This window comes from Saccostrea echinata, unplaced genomic scaffold (genome assembly GCF_033153115.1).
Source record: "Saccostrea echinata isolate AGI-Se365-2 ecotype Australia unplaced genomic scaffold, CSIRO_AGI_Sech_v1 ptg000014l, whole genome shotgun sequence".
In the NCBI taxonomy this organism is placed as follows: Eukaryota; Metazoa; Mollusca; class Bivalvia; order Ostreida; family Ostreidae; genus Saccostrea; species Saccostrea echinata.
This window is the reverse complement of record NW_026889763.1, coordinates 15635959-15657857: the sequence shown is the minus strand read 5'-3', so window position 1 is coordinate 15657857 and position 21899 is coordinate 15635959. Positions and strand designations below refer to the sequence as shown.

Here is a 21899-nt window from a genome sequence, read left to right as displayed (position 1 = left end):
TGGTATATGGTGACGTTTCTATATGAGTTAATAATTCTCGAATGGGACGTAAAATAACATACAATCAATCAATCATTTTTTTTTAAATTCGTTATAACGAATTTAATCCGTAATAACAAATTTGTTGAATTTGTTATAACGGATTCAAAAATTTGTTTTAGCGAATTTAATTCGTTTTAACGAAGTCGACAATTCACTACATCAAATTCAAAAATATTTTTGATAGGTCCTGAATGGGCTTCCATATAATCTCCTGAAAGCACTGAGCACATCGTCGGAAACCACGGCAAAAATGTAGGAGAGCTATATGCGGACTCCGGACCGTGGCTTGAGACGATGCACTGAGCATGGCTTCAATTGAAGGTGGTAAGCAGTGGTCAGTGTTCTAAGAATATGGAAAACTGTAGATCACTTAATTTTCGCTTCACCTTATTTGGAGTGAAGTGTTTTGGCAATAGCTGAAAAATTAGGAACAAACGCCCGGTAGTAACCAAGCCTAAAAAAGATCTCTGAGCGGTTATTATACCGTGGTGAGGCCTTTATCGTATGACCTTTGCTTCTCTGGATGAATCGAAATTTTATACGCTGATACGATATGTCCAAGGTAGTCAACACTTTGTGCGAATAATGTGCACTTTTTAGACTTCAGCTTTAATCTTGTAGAAGCCTTTTTTCCGATCTAAAAAAAATAAAGAATAGCGCGTGGTAAAATTGACCTTCGAAATTTTAACAACAATAAAGAAACTGATACACATCGCATTCTACTTGAATAAAAAAGAATATGGCTCTAGCTCTGAAAATTCAGCTTAACTACTCAATTGTTAGAATAAATACATAAAATCAATCCAAAAAGTGTTCTTTAAAAATTTACGTAAGAATAATTAGTAATGACAACATTTCTTTCATTAATACCACTTTATTTAATGATTTTTTAATTAGAGAGCTTGCATCTTCCGTTACCTAAATGTTCTTTATACTTCAGGTGACGAGACTTCCTTTTTTGAAGAATTGTATGATGGAATTTCAGACAAGAAGACACACTAACAATTAAAGTATAAAATAGAAAAGTCTCACGTAACAGACTTGAATATTCATGAGTATTTTATTGGATTTAAAACAATTCCACTTCTTCCTGTATGAAGCTTTTCCAGTAAAAGTGGATCAAGACCTATTCTTGTACCAGTTTTTAAAAATGGAAATGATGCATCAATCAGCTAAATAATAATAGGACGACAAGTTTTAGTTGATTTTGCCTTACTACTGTATTAAAGCAATGAACCATTGTTGATCAGGTCAAATGATCCACAGTTTGGATTTCAACTTTAAAGAGGAACAACTGTTTTTGTACATCGATCAAACGATCATGAAAAAAAGAAAAATATGCTTTATTGTTGTTTATAGATAACACAAAGACGTTTCACATTGTAAAGTGTCATGTCATCCTTTTTTAAATAATATTGGAAAGGAAACTTCAAACAATCGAATATTATTTTCTGTTATTTTGAAACTTTTTTAGGTTAAATCTTAATTATTTTTTTATTAAGAAATAGACGGCGCAGAATATTTAAAATATTTCGAGCTTGATAAAAATCATTCTGTAGGTATTTACACCGCACCTTTATGCGAATTAAAGTATCAAACCTTGTTTTTCCTTGCTTTCAAATTTGAATTGACAAATTATGATTGTGTGAAGACAAATTTATTCATGAGATGTAAGTTGCATTCTGATTGGTCAATCAATAAAGTTCTCATACGATTAAAAGGCCCAATTTGATTCTTTGATCTTTTAAAACACATTTGACAAGGATGCAGGAAATGTATGCAATAATAATTTGTGCCTCTATCCTTTACAATGCTGATGCTCAGGGAACCATGGATTCTATTGTGAACAATGCTATTCAGAGTGCGTTCGGTGGCGGTGGAGGTAGAACACCCATTGCAGCTTTTCTCGGAGGTCAGGGAGGGATGGCTCCGGTCCCTGGGAGTATAGGACAAATTTCAGCAAGTTAGTGTTCAATATGTTAAAAATTATTAAGCGGTCCTTATATTTTTAACAATTAAAATTTACAATATCATATATATATATATATATATATATATATATATATATATATATATATATATATATATATATATATATATATTATATATATATATTTATTTATTTATTTATATGTCCAGTACTTTGGACATTTTCTCATCCGTCTGTAAGAATGTTGTTGAGGTGACGCACTGTAGAGGTATATTCCTATTCTTTGGATTGTATGTAGTTACAAGCGGTAATATTGCAGAATCTAATATAGATATATCTAATATAGCAAAGCATGGAGAATGTATTTCGACAGACATATACTACAAACCGACAGACACACATCAATATCTCAATTTTAGTTCCTGTCATCCAAGTCATACGAAACGTTCAATCCCTTACAATTTAGCTAGAAGAATCTGCACTATTGTTAGCGACAAGAAAAAAAGAGATGAACGTCTGAATGAATTAAAAAAAATATCTGCTTGAACAATGCTATCCTCTTGGAATCATTGAGGACGGAATGAGAAAGGCTATAGAAATCGACAGAGATAAACTTATTAATTCTTCAAAAAGTGACACATCAGATTCTGCAATATTACCGCTTGTAACTACATACAATCCAAAGAATAGGAATATAACCTCTACAGTGCGTCACCTCAACAACATTCTACAGACGGATGAGAAAATGTCCAAAGTACTGGAAAAATATAAATTCATCAACAGTAAAAGACCACCTAAAAACCTCCGAAGAATATTGTGTAAATCTACATTTCACCAACGGAATTTGTATGTGGTCAATAAATGCTCTGATTCACGTTGTGGAACCTGCCAGTATATTAAAGAGGGAAGTACTTTTACACTCGGAAATAAAGAATTTACTATCAATGCAGATATGATCTGTGCATCTAAAAACGTTATTTATTGTATAACATGCGCTGGATGCGGACAATTATACATAGGAGAAACGGGGACCACACTACGCACTCGTATACGCATACATAGACAACATATCAACCAACCCGAGTACAGAAAAATAAAACTCAGTGAACATCTTGCTGTTTGTGGACAGGGACAATTCTCAGTTTAACCCTTTTATAAACTCAAAACAGAAAATCTTTTAGAAAGACGGGAAAAAGAAAAACATTTCATCAAGATTTTTAAACCGTCCTTAAATAGTTTAATATAGACTGTTTCATGACTTTATTTATTATTACGCTATTAATGAACAAAGTAATTTTACTTAGACTCTATAATTGTTTCCTCTATAAGCATTGTGACGTCATTGCATTGTTGTTGACGTTATCATCAGGTAGCGTTATAACGTCACATGTTTGAATTATTTTGAATTGTAAAACGTCTGAAGAAGTAATGAAAGCGCTTACGTTTTACTAACATTGTTGCCTTGTTATTTTCCATTTTCATATATATATATATGACTGCCGTCATGAGAAAAGGGCCCTTAAGGTCAAAATTTCACAAAATGACTTTTTGGTAAATTTTGATAGCCTGACTCTTTCTGAATGCAAAAATACATTACCTTTAAAAATATCTTATTTTTTCACTATTTTATGATAATTTTAGTAAGGCGCATCAAAACAACGTTGACGTTATTCCATGAAGACGTAATGACGTCGCGAGCGTAAAATTCGGTTTTAAATTATTCAAATAAACTTAATGATACGTATAAACTCTAGCCGATATTTGATTTCTTCTTCCAAGTTACTAGTTTGTCAATATAAACCCTGAAGTTGCCTTTGTTCTAACATGTTTACAATTCTAGAGGCAGACACAGTTACATGGATTTGGAAAAAGGAGGGGGGGGGGGGGGGTAGACAGGCTTAGAAACGGATTATGTTCATTCGAAAATAAAATGCATGTACCGTACAATTCCATACTAGGCATTCTATTCTACCTCAGTTAAAGAATATATAAAGCACTTGTATATTAAAATATAAAAAAAAAATCTACACAGTTCTGGAGTAAGGGAAGATCCAACCCAAACAAAACCTCGCGTATTCTCTGTATCAGAGAAGAATTCTAATGGACAAAATATCACGTCATAATATGTAAAATTGTTTCCAAAAAGGTTTATCCGTAGTACGTGAAAATCATATATTAAAATATTTGTTTTTTATTTAAAATTCCAAGCGCATTTTCTTTTGTATACGCTGAAAAAAAAATTTCATTGTTCATACAATTTTGTTTCTGCCTTACTTATGGAGTAGAAACAGAAAATAGAGGCACAAAATCAGGTCTTAGGATTGTCTCATAAAAGTTTAGCCCGTGTATGAAAATTGATACGTTTGTCAACTTATTTCTCTTTACAAGTAAATCATATGTTATCAAAAGCTGTTATAAATGCCTCTGTCCTTTATTTTCTTTCATTCTTTTCTTTTTTTTTACCTATGCTATCTTTAATCATTACTGTGAAATTTCAAATATTTTCCTCTTCTCGACGTTACTAACATTTGTACACAACAAATCAAACATTTGTAAAAGGGCCGCTACTGTAATCTCAAAATGAAGTTTCTGTAATAAATATTTCTAAATGCGATTATATATTAATTCTTACCTGCTGAACATAGAAAAATAGTCGGCAATCACCTGTAATGTTTTAGCTTGTGTGCGCGTGTGCGTGCGTATTTTTGATCCATTTCTTAATTTCATTTATTCACAAAAATCAAATTCTTCCTTACATATTTCACAGGCATCAAAGTTTTAAAAGAAGAAGCAATAGAATTTATTAAATCTCATTATAACAGACAGCCAAATGACAAGGCCATAAATTTTTATATATCCCTGTCGTCGTCATGCTTTTTGTCAACGAATTCGACTCGGGAAATATGATTTTTCTTGACTGAATAAATCCTCATATTTCTCAGACGATCATGAAATAAAAGTAGAATACATGCTAGGAATTCATCGTTTGCAATATTTTGAGCTGGCAAATGAAATATAGTAAATTTACATAAAGCTATATTTTCAATAGTTCGTCTTGAAACTCTCCGGTTGTCTATAATTCTAATTTCTTCGTGCAGATCAACGAGCTACATACAAGCAGCTACAAAGTTGTATGTGAAAACCCATCTCCTTTTTCGCTCAAATCATTACTGGTTCTCTTATTTTTTAAAAATTTTCCAATGATGTAGATTTCTTGATCAAAGGCGGATCCAGCGCCGGGCGTGCGCCCCCCCCCCCCTTTGAATTTTTTTAAAAATTTGTTTGTATTATCCTAAAATCAAGGGAAAACACCTCTTATTTGTTAGAATTCGTCAGTTTCCACGGGATTCGCCCCGAGACCCCAGCAGGGCCTTGCTCTGCATCCGATGGAGCCCCTGCCTTCTACTGCGCCCCCTGTTATGAAATTTCTGGATCCGCCGCTGTTGATTGTCTTTGTTGAGCTTGCGGTTGATGTTAAAATTGACAATTTGAGAATTTTATATCATTTTGAATGACACCCACGACCACTTAAGCTTGTTACTAGTACTTTTTCTATTTCTACCAAAGGTTGTCGTCATATGCTATTTATCCGAAGTAAATTTCTTGAAAACCTAATCTATTGTTTCTTCTTTTTCAAACATTTTTCAAGAATAAAACTACTATCGAAGTGACTGTTGTTTACTTAGTCGGGGGAGGGGGGGGGGTCCACCTTAATTGTATTAAATTTAATGCAAGTTCAATTAATTTCAAGCTGACTTTCATCAGAACAAATTAAACAAAATAGAAAAAGCTAATTCAGTGACCACTGTCCAATCCGACAACTGTGCAATCCGGCACACTGGACTTTCCGACCTCATATTTTATTCCCAAAAATTTCTTTAAATTTTATATAGAACAAAACACTGTATATTCCGACCACTGTACATTCCGAATTCCGGCGTTTTTTTGTTATGAAAACTAGATAATTACATTACGATTTCACCTGGGTAATCTGACATAATTACACGGGTGTTCCGTAATTAGCCGCAGGCCAGGTGACATGAATGCCCCGTTTGGCCACAAGATTGGTCTACTTAGAAAGTAGTTAATTACATGTAAGTTTGAAAGTGTTTATGAAAGCATTAAATGATCAGTTTTTAAATTAAAAAATAGGCAATCAGTTCTCTTTGTTGTTATCAGTTTTATTCTCGCATTTAAGAAATAGCATCCACGCGACAGAAAATAAAAAGAGTACATGATATTTTCCATTAAGATTTTTAGCTTGAAATTAAAATCAAACCTGCAGTCAGTCCTTCATAAAGCCATGTCCCGAAAAAAAAGAGTATGGCGAACGTAACATGTAGACAATACACAAGTTGAATGGTACATCTTGTCTAAAATAAAAAGTATCATTTCAGGGTTAATATACACTGAATTAAGCAAGGCTGTGCACATAAAGGATTTGCCGGAAGCAAAAATACCGCTTTAAGTTGTCCATTAAATTTTAAAATATTACGATTGTTTGATAAAAATCACAATGTTTTAGAGTTACGTCCGGTTTGTATGAAAAGTCGCGTGACGGTATTAATAGCACAGTCTATGTTGAGAAGTAAACAGTAGAGAAAATTCGGAGAGAAATGTAGTGTAGAAAAAAAAATATTACTGTGTAAAGAAGGTACATGTAAACGAAATATTTACTTAACCATCTACTGCTTTAGTAAAATGCTAAAAATTAAATTGCAACATCTCGAAGCGATCGGCAGTTCCATCTGTTTTGTCCATTAAAAAAACAAACATCGTATATTACTACAGAGTTTACTAATGCTCAAAGAAATGTTAATTAACGAAGGTATATTTTATACAACAAAGAAACACACAATTATGCAAACATTTTGACAATTAAATACACGTGTACTCTAAACCTAATGAAAAATGGTTTTTGAAGTCATTTAACACCAATGATAACGCTCAGAAATATTCAACACTGGGTAATCCGACACACTGTCTAATCCGACATTGATTTTATTTCCCGCAGCATGTCGGATAAGACAGGTTTCACTGTGTTATTATCAAAGAATAATACTTTTTTCGATATTTATGATAACAGTGTACCTCAACTTTTGTTAAAGCAAATACTTCGTATTCATCAGCAATTTTGTGCATGCTTTATTGTTTTCCGTGTAATTTCACCGTTTATTAGTTCTCGATTTGAGCTTTCTTACATGTACAAGTATTCAATGGATACGAAAATACTGTGGAAAAGACACAAAAACTTTGAAAACATTCGATAGTGCAAGTTTTTATGCTATGTACACATGTTTATTATGCCCGATTTCAAAACTTACATATTTACCAGAGACACATCACGCACATCACTTTTCTTTGATCCTTAGGCAGTATAATCAAAGGGGAGAGGGAACCCCCCTCCCCATTTTCCCCGCAGAATATTCTCATGCTGTTAATTATGAAAAGGCCTTTTGCCACATACACACCCCTTCCATTGTTGTGATAGGAACATCAAATTTCCCATATTACAGTATCTATACCTTTGGAGACTTTTTTGGTTTGTTAATTATTACCCCCCCCCCCCATCTCCACTTGGAAAACGACGCCACACACTTGAACTGGTCTAACGGCGCTTATTGATATGATGAGCAATGGAATAAAAATAAAATATGTCATAACATTATTACAATATATTTTTCCAAATGAAAGAAGCATTTTTACTTTTAAACAACGCGTACATGTGTATGTGCATTGAGTGCCCCCCCCCCTCTCTCTCTCTCTCTGAAAAAAATATAAATGTATGTACTAACTACCTATCAGTACTAAGACTAATTAATACATCAATGTATAAGTCGAATATAAGCATTTTCAAATAGCTCAGTCAAAAAAAGAAAAAAAATATATATACTAGTATATATCTGTAGCCTTGCATCATATAAATCGCTCTACTAGTATCTGATATTGCGTTCAACATAACGTTTGGATTATGTTATACAGAATATTTACACAGAAACCTGAATAAATACATGTACTAAATGGTAAAAATGTTATTTATTAAAATTTTCCGCTTCGAAATTCGTATGATTTTATTTTTTTCACACCAGGAAATCCAGTTTTATTTCATTCTATCTACACGTGTATTTCTACAAAAACGCAGTCAACAAAATTTACTTCCGTGTTTACAATACCGCGACTTTGACGTCGTTTTCTGAGCATTGTGACGTCAAAAGATAAGGGCCCTTTTCTCATGACGGCAGTCATATATATATATATATATATATATATATATATATATATATATATATATATATATATATATATATATATATATATATATATATATAAAGTGTTCCCAGAAATTATGGAGAATATTTTCATGAAAGGTTTTATAAAAATATTTTAAAAATATAAATATTTATAGATTGAAATAAGTTTTTTTTATAAGATGACAATACTTGCTACTTTCTAATTTCATATGCAGTTTTCATGAATAATTCATTTTGTATTCTTCCGGTCGATTGATAGTGTTCGAAATGAGTGCTTTTAAAAACAGAAAGCCTATTGTAGATGTTTATTATCAAAGAATTGCAAAACTAGCAATATTTCTGCAACACTGAGTATTCCACTGTCTACCATTGATTCACATGGGACAAAATATTGATAAATGGAAAGGAATTCGGCAGTTAGAAGGACCAGTAGCTCTAGGAATGAAACCCCATTTCTCTACATTTAATGATGTTCATACTAAGCAAATATCTAACTCTTCCTTGATCTGTGAATGTTAGTTTACTAGACCTAAAAACTCTTTTCCTTAACTAAATTTCTCTTCTTTTTTAATATTTTATATCACACAATACGAAGTAGGCAGTGAAATATTCGGTGTTTCAGAAATATAACCAGATTAAACAATCTCTTGCTTATACATTACTTAAATAGGCTTTCTATTTTCAAAATCAGAAATTTTGAGCACCAGCAAACAACAGGAAGTATATAAAATAAATGGGAGATTATCTATGAAAACTGCATTGTGTGCATATTTACATTTTATATTTACGATATATTTATATTTACGATTAAAAAGTCATAAAAAGCAAAAGAATTGGAAATTAAAAAAAAGAAACACAAAATTTTTAACCTTTATACCTAATTTATGTTTATTTATACCTGTCAGCTTTTCGTCTATGATATCCTCCTTGTACCAAAATTGAAAAGATTTATTTCAAATTGTAAATAAACTGCATTGAAAACGTGGATAATCTGTAATTAGGATGAAGCTGGGAGGATTCATATAAACGATTATATTTAAATGACCAGCGCTTTTTTATGAAATGCCATTCTATATATTTTCAAATATATACACTGCTTTGACACTATACGTTATTAACTTGCAATTATAACTTAATATTTTTAGTGTAACTTAACGTTCATCTGTGTCCATATAAACATCTGACACCGATATGAAAGTCAGTGTTTTTCAAAACAAAAGCTACTACTTCAAATTAAAATTTACTTCTTGCTGCTTTAAAAATTCACTAACGAATACTAAACTATAATTAAATATCGCTGATATAAATAGATGTTCGAATACTGTTCATTATCTCCACACATTTCATGTAATCGCTCCATTATCAATTATCAATGTATGGACTTTTAAAAGACTCAAATCTACAAAATGTAAACACTTACCTGTACATTTGTACCTTTGTAGGACGAACAGTAAGCAGAGGTGTAGGATCTTTACCGACTCCAGGCTCTGGATCAGGCTCTGGGGCCTACCGGGCCTTAGCCAGGTTTTCTCGGAGTAACTCGCCAGCTTATATTGCAATGCTTCATGACCGTTCGATGAGGGCGTCTCTTGCATCAAGAATGATAGCACAAGAGTTCGTATCAATATTTCTAGAAGTAAATAAGTGTAAAAAAAAATGCTCTTATTAATAATTCTTATTAACAGAGAGGATATTATATCATCGAAGACGCAATGTCAACAAAAGCATTTGTAAAGCAATTTCTATATTTCTCTTTTATTCCTCAATTTTTAGCCCGGCAGTTGGAGGACCTACAGGAGATGGCTTTCAGAGAGTAATCTCAGATCCCCAGATTACATCAAGCTATCAAAGAGCATTCATTCCATACTGTTATCAGATGCCAGCTTGTAACGTTAGTGAACCCTATCGACGAACAAACGGACAATGTAACAATTTGATTAACCCCCTCCTGGGATCTTCAAATACGCCACAACAAAGAGTTTTACCTGCTGCGTACGAGAACTGTAAGAACTATAATTCTCTTTACTGGAAACATTTTACGTCCATTTCTTATCAAACGCTAGGTTCAAAATAAATTGCAAATGGGAAAATGCCAGATTTTACTTTTTTCTTTGTTTGTTTGTTTCTTTTCTTCTGTTTTTTTTTTTTTTTCCTACATGATTAACACGACCTTTTTCCGAGTATAATTGCTGAATTGCTATTTTAATAATTTAACAATGAATTATCTTATAATTATGCAGGGATTGATACTCCAAGAACTCGTTCCCGGGTTGGGAATATGCCCTTGCCAAGTGCTCGAACAGTCAGTAACAACGTGTTCCAGTTCATTGGAGGGGACATGACCCCTGTCAGCGCCGCTTACTCTACCTACCTCACCCACCACGGACAATTCATTGATCATGACGTCATTTCCACCCCATCTGTAGAGTGTAAGTAATTTTTGTCATTACTAAAGCTGCACAGTGTTTTTGTTTTAATTTTAGAAATGATTAATTAGTTGGGATGTCAATTTTGTCAATTATTCATCTTCCAATATTCAATGAAAGTATTCGAATATATTCAAATATTCGATAAAATAAATAAAATTTGGTTTATTTCAAATGTACGTCATCTCATGGCAAGATTTACGTCTGTATTTGGAAGTAAAATTGAACGAAGACTTTTGTAGGCATACAATAAGGAATTCTATATTTAATATTTGTCAATGTCTAAACTAAATATAATTTTAACAATTGATATCTATATGGGCTCAAACCAGTCGTCTAATCAGGGGAAAGATTGTCGTTTACTCTTCAGATTTAAATAAACATAGTTTATTATAATTATCCCTGCTTAATAAGATATATTATATAATATTTGATACAATGTTCTGAAAATATAACAGCACTTCCATAGACAATTTTCCTAGGTCATTAATTTCCCGATAATGATTTTAAAATATAGGAATATATTCAACTCAAGATAATCAAATAATTAAGGCATTATTCTGAAATTGAGTCCTTTACAATATTACAAGCTGATTATAACCTACTCAGATTGAAAAAGTAAGAAAATCTATCAGAGAAGACAGTAGTAAAAGAAATCAGGGAATCTCTAGTAAATAAAACGAGGATAATTCCACGATTGTTCTAATTCAAGTCTATTATCCTTTCTAGGAGGTGAAATCTGAAAAAAAAAACACCGAAAAATCAAATCTTAAATTCATAACCGAATTAACTCATCGGATTAAATATATTTGAATGTTCGAATACTTGTTTACACCCCTATTTATTAGATATGTTTTGTTTGTTTGTTTGGATTTTGTCTTTTAAATGACAATGCTGTTCATCAAAATTGTAAAAATCCTTCTACAATATTTTTAAAAACAAATCACAGATCATTTTTTTTATTCTTGTAGCAAAGGCAACACTTTCATCAATTATGCCAATTTATTGAAGCGAAAAGCAAAAACTATAGTATTTTAAAATAATGTTACAAATTATTTTATTTTTAATAGTATTGCAAGACTGTTCTATGAATTCAAGGCATAGTATCTTGGTTCTAGATATTCTTTTCATATTTACAGAGTTTAATTGAATAAAAACAAGAAAATCGCAGACCTTTTTTGTATTTGTATGAAACAGAATTGTAATCAAAATTTCTACATAAAAAGCTTAAGTCGCTTTCTGTGTCCTTCATATCGACTTGTTTACAAATGCAATCTTTATTTAGATCGATATGTTGACTGGCGTCTTTCATACAAATCGTTGGGACATTATATTCGCACTGAACTGTCTACGGATTTTTCCGTTTACCCGATCATGACAAGGAGCACTCGGTTGGAGTGATCGGTCGACAAAGAATGATTTTCTTCCATGACACGTGATCACATCTCTGCTTTTCAGAGGTCTGCATTTGCTCTGCACACAAATTGTATTGTTGAATTCGACTTAGGAACATGATTACTGTTCAATATCTTCAAAATTAAATATAAATCTTCCTTTTAAAAACAAAAGGGCCATGATAAGTGATATAAATAAAATAATAGAATCATCTTCAGGAAGTGCAGATTCAAGTCTTTTACAAATCGAGTCCCACCACTTTTGCGATGGGTAGGATGGGGCCCAAAAGGGGATAGAAAGTTTTACATGGGAATATATTAGGAAATTGTGTTACAATCGTCTTCTCAAGAGCAGCGGGGCCATGATTAGTGATAATAATGAATGAAAGCATTTAACGCAGTATAGATTTAAGTTTCACTTGGGTGAATACTGTGTTTTATAGGTTTCTTGTTATGTCTATTTCAAATAGGTTTCGTTTCACATGCTTTTACAAATACTTTAAAACATAAAGGTTGTCGAATGTCGTTGGTACATAATATTATGTATTCATTCATCGATTAATCGCACGAACGACCATCTTTACTTTTTTTAAAGATTTATAATCTTCCATTTTTTTTTCAGTACAAGAAAATGACTGTTGTCTTCCAGTAAGGTATGGACTATAAATATAAGTTCAATCACCCCAGAGATCTTACAGTAAAACTGGTTTTGAATTTAAGGAATCTAAGAATAAAATTTGAAGATAACAAAACTCAGTCAGGAGTAAGCCACAAACAGTCAATATTATGTACATGAATTCATAGAGTATAGATTTAAATTTGTTCACATTACTACCCTCTTCACCAAGTGAAGATATATAAGGTTTCTCATGTCATACTGAGGAGTAGATACAATATGAAGATAACGAACAGTATTCAATTTCGATAGTCAAATGAAACTATGTAAATTTAGAGCAGAGCAAACACGGACTCAAAATTGAGAGGCGGGGACAGGTGCCATGGAGGAGTAACATCCCAAGCCGACCGGTCACATCTACAGTGTGCTCCTTGTCATGATCGAAAAAAAAAAAACCCGAAGACATATATATATATATATATATATATATATATATATATATATATATATATATATATATATATATATATAAAGCACTAAAAATGACCAACGACACGAACAATAATAATTGTCGAATTGTTTGAGAAAAACGAGATTGGTACCAACGTCTATGAGACACTCAATCCTATTGACTGTAGACCAGGACAATTTTATCTGCTTCCTAAGATACACAAAGAAGGTATGCCAGGTCGCCCTATAGTTAGCGTTATTGGACACCCCACGGAGAAAATTTCTGAATACATCGATTTACATCTCCGTCCACGCGTAGAGAATTTGCCATCCTATCTCAAAGACATCACGGACTACATTAACAAGACGCCCTCTACTGGCCTTCCAGATCATACCCTTCTCGTGACTATGGACGTCACATCTTTGTACACCAATATTCCGCACGATGAGGGTATCGAAGCCTGTAGAGAAGTCTGGGATAGTAGATCCATACAAATTCCTTCTACCGAGTCCCTTGCCAAGCTCCTTGAACATGTTCTCAAGTATAACAACTTCATGTTTAATGGAGAACATTACCTGCAGGTTAATGGCACTGCTATGGGTACGAAAATGGCACCATCTTATGCCAATATTTTCATGGGCAGACTGGAACGCAACTTGCTACTTCAAGCACCATTTAGGCCCCTTAGCTGGTTGCGTTTCATTGACGATATAGAGATGAAGTGGGTGGAATGTCGCGAGAGCCTCGAGGCATTCATTTCGTTTGCCAACACCTTTCATCAGTCTATCAAATTTACAGTAGACGTATCTAATTCGAAAAACATATTCCTAGATACTACATCTACCCTGACTGATGGTGAAATCGAGTTCAGTCTCCACACGAAACCCACAGATTCCCATCTGTATCTTATGCCAACTAGCTGTCATCCCCCACACACATTTAAGGGTGTGCCTAAGGGTCTAGCCACCAGAATTCGGCGAATCTGTTCATCCCCTGCCTTATATCAAGAACAAAGCGGTCTCCTTAAGTCCCACTTATGCATGAGAGGCTACAATGCCCGCACCGTACAAACTGCTATTGATGAGATGGCGGGACATGACAGGCAAAACCTATAACGCTACAAGGAAAAAGACAATAGCGGCAGGGTCCCTCTGGTTACCACATACCATCCCGTCCTAAAGAACCTCAGTGGTATCCTTCAAAAGGATCTGCCAATTCTCCACTCAAATAAACGAATGGCAGAGGTCTTTAAGGAGCCCCCATTGGCTGCATACAGACGCCCGAGGAACCTAAAGGACATGGTAGTAAGAACCAGATTGGACAATCAATTACCTAACGGGGGCTTTAAAACTTGCTCTGACAGAAGATGTCTTCTCTGTAAGTACAGCTCTGACACAGACAGTTTTAACAGCCCCGTTGCAGGCCGCAGCTACAAAATACTAGGGAATTTGTCCTGTCAAACAGACAACTGTATTTATCTCATCAGTTGCAAAGTTTGCTCCAAACAGTATGTTGGTGAAACAGGAGATCTCCGCAAGAGAGTCAATAATCACCGTTCTACCATTAGGACCAAAAAACTCAATGAACCCGTTGGGGAACATTCAACCTTGAAGGTCATAAATGGGAGGACATGACAGTAGTGGTTATTGACCATAATCCAAGATGGACTGACGCGCAGAGAAAAGGCAAGGAAAAGTTCTGGATGCACAGGCTGAAGTTATTCCGCCCTAATGGTATTAACAAACTTAATGACTTCACCAGGATGAACGTGAACTAGACCCAATCCCGAATTGTAACAAACAAGTTCATTCTCTCTATATAGTGTAAACTTTACCGTTAATTCGTATTCGCAATCCTGGAACAACCTACCCAAATATTTACAGCTTACATTTTTGTTTATTTCTTTTTTCCGATTTTCAAATTTATAATATATCCAAATTCATATTTCAAAATTGTCCCTCCACATTATCTTTCTTTAATTTCTTTTTATCATGTATAGTTACGCTATTTTGAGAGAATAAGACAATGTACGATTTACTGTTGGTCGTAATTATTTAGCGATAATTAATTCGTTCAATTATGTAAATCACACTTCACCAGAGTACACCCGATAGACCGGACGCAATTCATAGCGCTCCGGATTTCTTTGTTCACAACTGTTTATAAACTCCAAATTAAACATGTAACATTGTAAATATTTAGTGTTTGGTAGTTTAATAGTAGTGCTAGTTGTTTTTGCTTCTCTATTTCCTTTGTTTTTATGACTTCTTAACTTTTTTCTTTGTCCTGAGGAAGGGACAGGTCGTCCCGAAAATTTGACAATTATTATTGTTCGTGTCGTTGGTCATTTTTAGTGCTTTATATAAATTTCCATCCGTGACCTTGTATCTACTTAGTAGATCCGACACTTAGGATATACAGTGTTGTTGGTTTTTAGTGCTTTATATATATATATATATATATATATATATATATATATATATATATATATATATATATATATATATATATATATATATATATATATATATATATATATATATATATATATATATTATCCCTATCCAAAAATTCTTCTCAATAAATACAGTGCTACATATTGTCTATTTATATACACCTATGCCATATAAGCTGATAAGGATAAATTAAGCTTGGGCCCTGGATATCTGTTCACAAATGTTGCTTTTATTGTATTATAAAGATATTGAAAGCAAATCTTTCCTGGAAAAAAGGCCACAAAATGTCGTGTGTTCAAGAAAATGAAGGTTAAAATTGGTCTATATAATGACCCAGAAGACCAAGTTGATGTATATATGTTATGGATCTCAAGTTAAAAAAGTAGTAAACAAAAGAAATTCATAATATGGCTACACATAACTTGCGAAATTTAGCTAACCGCAACAATCAACAACTTTCCCTCTCTTTCTAACACTTATCAATGTAAAATTGCTAACCTTTATACTCAGAAATTATCAATTAATGATTCTATTTTAGAAATTGAAATATCTGTGGTTTTGTTTGCATTGTTACCAAAACATCGTTCTGATGATAACTAATTGCATTACCTCTAAGCCAAGTCTATCTAAAGCAGAAAGAATAGTGGTGTGGGTGAAGAGAGGAGTACACTCTTGATTGACCCCACTGTTCATGTAAATATTTCCGTCTTTTTATAGAATGCAACAAAACCCAGAAGCTTGTTTTAGCATAGAGGTAGTACAAACGCCACCTGATCCCTTTTTTCCACCAGACAAAACCTGCATGAACTTCGTCCGCCATGCTGGTGCTCCGACAATGGGATGCATGAACGGTCAGATGATATTCTTTCAAACTAATTCAATATTCAAACAGCTAATTCAAAAAACATTCATAGATATCACGTTTTATAGATGTAATACGTAGCCTTACTTCTCTCAATCTGACGCTAAAACTGAGGGGGAAAACGAGAACTGGATTTTCACAATGTTTAAATCACTAGCTCTTCACCTCTTTAATTTATTATTTCATGGAGGTCTCTACAGTGTTTATTATATATTTGATAACTTACAAATTAGTTATTAATGAGAAGATACTATAGGAATATGCCATTTGTAGGTGTTCGCGAGCAAATCAACCAGAGAACAGCTTTTGTGGACGGCTCAATGATTTATGGCTCTGAAGTCAGCTTAGAGCTTGAGCTAAGAGGGGGAGTATCAAGAGGTCATTAGATGTTTTAATAATATTTCTATCATCGATTTTATTCCGAATATATATATATATATATATATATATATATATATATATATATATATATATATATATATATATATATATATATATATATATATATATATATATATATATATATATATATATAAAGTAAATTTAGCAGTCATCGTTTACTACCATCTAACTTTGTTTCTAGAATTAGGACGACTTGCTGTAGACGATCAGAATCTGCTCCTTCCCAATCCTAAGGGATGTCCCGCTTTGGCACCCCGAGCAATGCGCCCATGCTTCAAAGCAGGTAATTTTATAGCTCCCTGATTACTTTGTACTTTGATGGTATTCTATGCGTGAATATATATGTGACAATTTTGTCTGTTGATAGGAGATCACAGGCAAAGTGAGACACCAACGCTAACTGTTCAACACATCACGTGGTTAAGACGTCATAATATCATCGCTGACGCATTAAGAGAAGCTACTGGCATCACGAATGACGAGACTCTTTTTCAGGAAGCCAAAAGAATTGTAATAGCAGAGCTTCAACATATAACATACAATGAGTTTTTGCCTGCCATTCTTGATAATTTACATATGAATTCTTTCAATCTCAAATCAAAACTAGTAGGACATGCTGAATCTTACAACCCTAAGGTTGACCCAAGAACAATAAATGCATTCGGTGTTGCAGCCTATCGTATGGGTCATAGTTTAGTCAGAAATACTGTAGGTCATGATTTAGGGAACGGAGATCGTTTTACTTTTCCGGTGAGCGAACACTTCGAGCGTCCTGATTTGATGTATGAAAAGGGCTATGAATTCATGGCTCATTGGATGTCACGAGAACCCAAATCTAGGTCTGACAGATTCTTGGTAGACGGTATTAGAAATAGATTGTTTGAATTTCCACCAATGCCAGGAACGTCCCCATCAGAAACATTGTCTATGGATTTGGGAGCCTTGAACGTACAGAGAGGCCGTGATCATGGCATACCTCCCTATAACTCTTACAGGGAATTCTGTGGACTTCAAAAAGCGCGTTTCTTTGCTACTGCCCCAGGGGGACTGGTCGATCATACTCCACAAGCAGCAGCTGCACTTCAGAGAACCTATCTGTAAGTTTGTAGGGTTTAGTGGAGGTTTATTTTGTTGTGTAGTATCATCTAAGAGGTGATGCATTAATGCATTAGAAATGTTTACTGTATGATTCAAGGTGAACACATAACATGCAAAGACGCATATTATACATGACATGATACAAACATATACAAAACACATTTTACCCAATTTATGGTATGCTACACGCGTGAATGTACATCTGACAATCTATATTAGGTGAATCTGAATAATAATATGATAAAAACTGAACTCGAAATAAACTCGAAATAAAAGAGACACTACAGTTTGACACATCTGCTTCATATTTTGATAGACACTGATGGTAAACTAACTACTAAACACACTACGAACGATAGTATTGTTTTGCTCCAGGTCAATTTTCAAAAGTCATCGTATTCCAATTATTTTTTTTTAAATTTATTATACTTTCTGATCAGGTGGGGGGCTAAGTTTACAGATCAAAGTACAGGGAAAATGCGTTCATTTAATCATCAGTTTCAAAAAATATAGAACTACAGGCATTTACTTAATTAATGAGACATAGTTATATTTATATTATGAAACTAAAAGATTAGGAGGTCATTTATCAACATACATGAGTTTTGGAAAATCCGATGAATTTTTCATAGCATGGTTTTCATGAATTTTACACCCCTGTATTAGAAAGAATTGTAACTAAGGCGGGATTCTTGTCTGGTTTCTGACTAGAAGAAATATTCAAAGTATATTTGCTTATATGTCTTATATATTTAGATGTAAGGGATTTAAAAAATCATATTTTTCTTTCCTCAACATAATTGTACAACTTTATATAAAAATGGTAAACTGAGTTTGAAATCTAGCAGGGACTACATTTTAGGCGGAACGGCAGCGTATGAAAATATATCCTTTTCTGCTTCTCAAAATTACTTTATAGCAATGAATTAACATTTTTAAACAATGAAAGACGTAAAGAAAATTTCAAATGAAAGTAAAAATTTCAAATGTAAGTAAAATTGATAATAATGGACTGAAGTTTTAAAATATATCAAATAAATATGATTTCCCAAACAAACTACAATTTCGCTAACTTTTAAAAGCTTCCAATCTAAGTGCAGATTTGAGCAGAAAAAAAATCCGTAAAAAGTGTTTTTTCTCTCGTAGTAAACGGTCAAAACTTTTTGTTTTTGTATCAATTTGTATCTTGATATTACTTTACCATATGTGAAAATACGAAAAATTTAGATATGCGAAGCATATAAAAATAACAAATTTATCCTAAAAATATTAGAAAAATAGAGGAAATTAGGATTAGCCAATATCTATTTTAGTTAAATTATTTATGTCAATTTGGTAGTGTCATCTGATAGACCCTATATGGTAATATCTTTCTGTGCAAAAAGAAAAACATTTAATCTTTTGAAATAAAAGTAGGCATCGCATGATTGGCAACAGTAATTTTTTATTCTTACCGTCAATGAAAAAGATAGTGACCTTGACTTGACCTTGCTCCTAAAATAAAACGGTCAAATTTAATCTAATTGGTATCATCACTTAGTAATAATGTCTTCTTGAATCTATGAACATTTCATTAATTTTTAAATACAAGAAATATGATAAGAATGCCATTAAGAATAAAATCGGGAGTAAGAGTTCGCAGCTGTTTTATTTTAAACGTGATGACTTCAACTTTTCCATCTATCGTGAACTTCCCTTATTTATTTAGCAATATACCATTATCACCTGCATATGTAGTTTATGCCTCCCAGTTGATGATACACAAGAGCTTTGTTGCAAATGCATGTACAATATCTCGTTAGGTCAAATGTTGACTAACGTCTTTTATATAAAGACGTTATTCATATAAATTGTTAGGCCATTTAGAAAAAAAAAGTTATCATGGTATCATTATGGATCTTAGCACAAAACAGCCCTCAAAACAATTACTTTTTCCCAGTTGGACAGTATGCCACTAACTACGAAACATAGGTTATTTGATTGATGGTTTTACAGCCCTGAATAATAAGAATGCTTTCACCTCCTAGGCACCTGATTCCATCTCTGGAATTTCCACGGGTCCGTATTTTATGCCCTCTTTACATATTTGTATTGTTTATGGATTTTTTGAGATCGATCACTGTTCGTTGCCTATACCTTTTACACACCAAAGTACTTTAAAGTCATGCAAAATCAGTTTTTGGTTGTCTACAAAAAGATTTGTTGATAAGTTAACAGTTATCTTTCTTGCACTAAGAGGACTCGCATGTATTTTAAATTAATAGTTTTTTTTACCTTACATTCGTTCCTAGACACCCTGATGATATAGACCTCTTTGCTGGTGGTATGTCTGAGATTCCTCGACCAGGAAGTATTCTAGGGCCCACGTTCCAATGTCTCATCGCTCTTCAGTTTAGCTTCTACAAACATGGCGACCGTTTCTGGTACGAGCGCACTTCCCCCGAAAACCCAGTGGCTGCTTTTACATCTGGTAAACTAAAGCTTTTTAATGTAATAAATCATTTTTGTATAACTATAGAAGTATTATGAGTGACATACAGTGTCATGAGTCAACTTTTAAAACATAATTCATTTACAGCCCAACTTGCTCAAATCAAACAGATCACGTACTCAAAGATTCTCTGCTCTGTCGTAAAGAATAATGGCATCATTCCATCCTTCCAACCTAGATTAATGTTACGACCTAACATTCAAGGGTAATCTCTCTCTCTCTCTCTCTCTCTCTCTCTCTGTGTGTGTGTGTGTGTGTGTGTGTATGTGTATGTGTATGATCCTATATCTGTTATTAATTGCTAACATAATGCGAAAGTCGGTGATCAAATGTACGTTTTACGAATCTTAAGCATTACTTTACAGTAATTCGCCAGTGCCATGCACATTGCTTTTGCAAGGGAGTCGCCTTGGATTCGACATTAGGCCATTTGCACAACAGCTGCTTCAATTAGGCGGTCGCCGACGCTGAGGGACATTAAAGCTTAGGCAACTTAATCCAGGCGTGCAACGAAAAACCCTTTATCGAAATTAATGGATAGTCGTATGAAAACAGATATAATGCGTGTGATTCCCATAAATTATAGATCGTATAAAAGAAGAGCAATAGAGGAAGTTCTGGAAATACGAAAAAACACTAAAAATTTCAAGTTTTAGCATTAATGTTAATGTGATGCTTGAACTATGTTACTGGTTTACATTTAGAATAGTGTTGTCTGTTGCAACAATAGTCCAGAATTCTCTCATTTTAGCCAGGTGAATAGGACAGCAATGCCATATTAACATTGTACAGGAAAATTAGACTTGACAATTCGATTTTTTCTTAAATCTGATGTGTTTCTCTTCATTAACATGTGTTGCTTTCCAAATTGTATGCTTTAACCCCCCCCCCCCCCCCCCACTGCCCAATAAGTAAAACTTAAACAATAAAAAGATTTTAAGAATCAAGAAAACAGGTTCACAGTTTTTTCATGTATAGCTCCTTATTTAAAACTAGTGTTCCAGGAAACACATGTGTCATATAGTATCATTAAACATATAAACAACCTAAGAGTGGTCAGTTATTTATTTGCATACTAGTTAGTTCGTGCATTGCCTGCAAAGAAAATATTCACGGATAATGACTGTGATAGAAAAGCATTTATCATGAAGTGTGACAATCAAATAGAAATATGATTCTTTATCCTTTATAGTTAAAATTAATAATGAGATTGAAATATATTCATAGAAAAATAATTTATGTACACTATTCATATATGTTTAATTCAACAATACCTCGGATTCGTAACTAGAAAGAGATTTCGGTCTGTCTTTACTGCAGTCTACAACATACCGATCCCGATGTATTTTCATAGTATTTAAAGTTCAGTTTGTTTGGTAACTGTACATATATATCACGAAGTTCAAAAGTACAGTCTCATGAGATTATAAACATGTAATATATGATGACAGTCTAGCGAAAAACACCATTATGTACATTC

The 21899-nt window shown here is 33.4% G+C and overlaps 1 protein-coding gene across 1 annotated transcript; it reads left to right on the top strand.

Annotated features, from left to right (window-relative positions):
• The first annotated feature begins 1787 nt into the window (after nt 1-1787).
• LOC133187273 (peroxidase-like protein) lies at nt 1788-21437 on the top strand. Its single transcript, XM_061322629.1, has 12 exons — nt 1788-2005; nt 9666-9837; nt 9997-10226; nt 10464-10652; nt 12666-12696; nt 16284-16417; nt 16702-16806; nt 17012-17113; nt 17198-17927; nt 20220-20398; nt 20507-20624; nt 20785-21437. Exons 1-12 carry the CDS (start codon nt 1807-1809, stop codon nt 20888-20890), a joined length of 2295 nt encoding a protein of 764 aa, XP_061178613.1. The 5' UTR covers nt 1788-1806; the 3' UTR covers nt 20891-21437.
• The last annotated feature ends 462 nt before the right edge of the window (nt 21438-21899 follow it).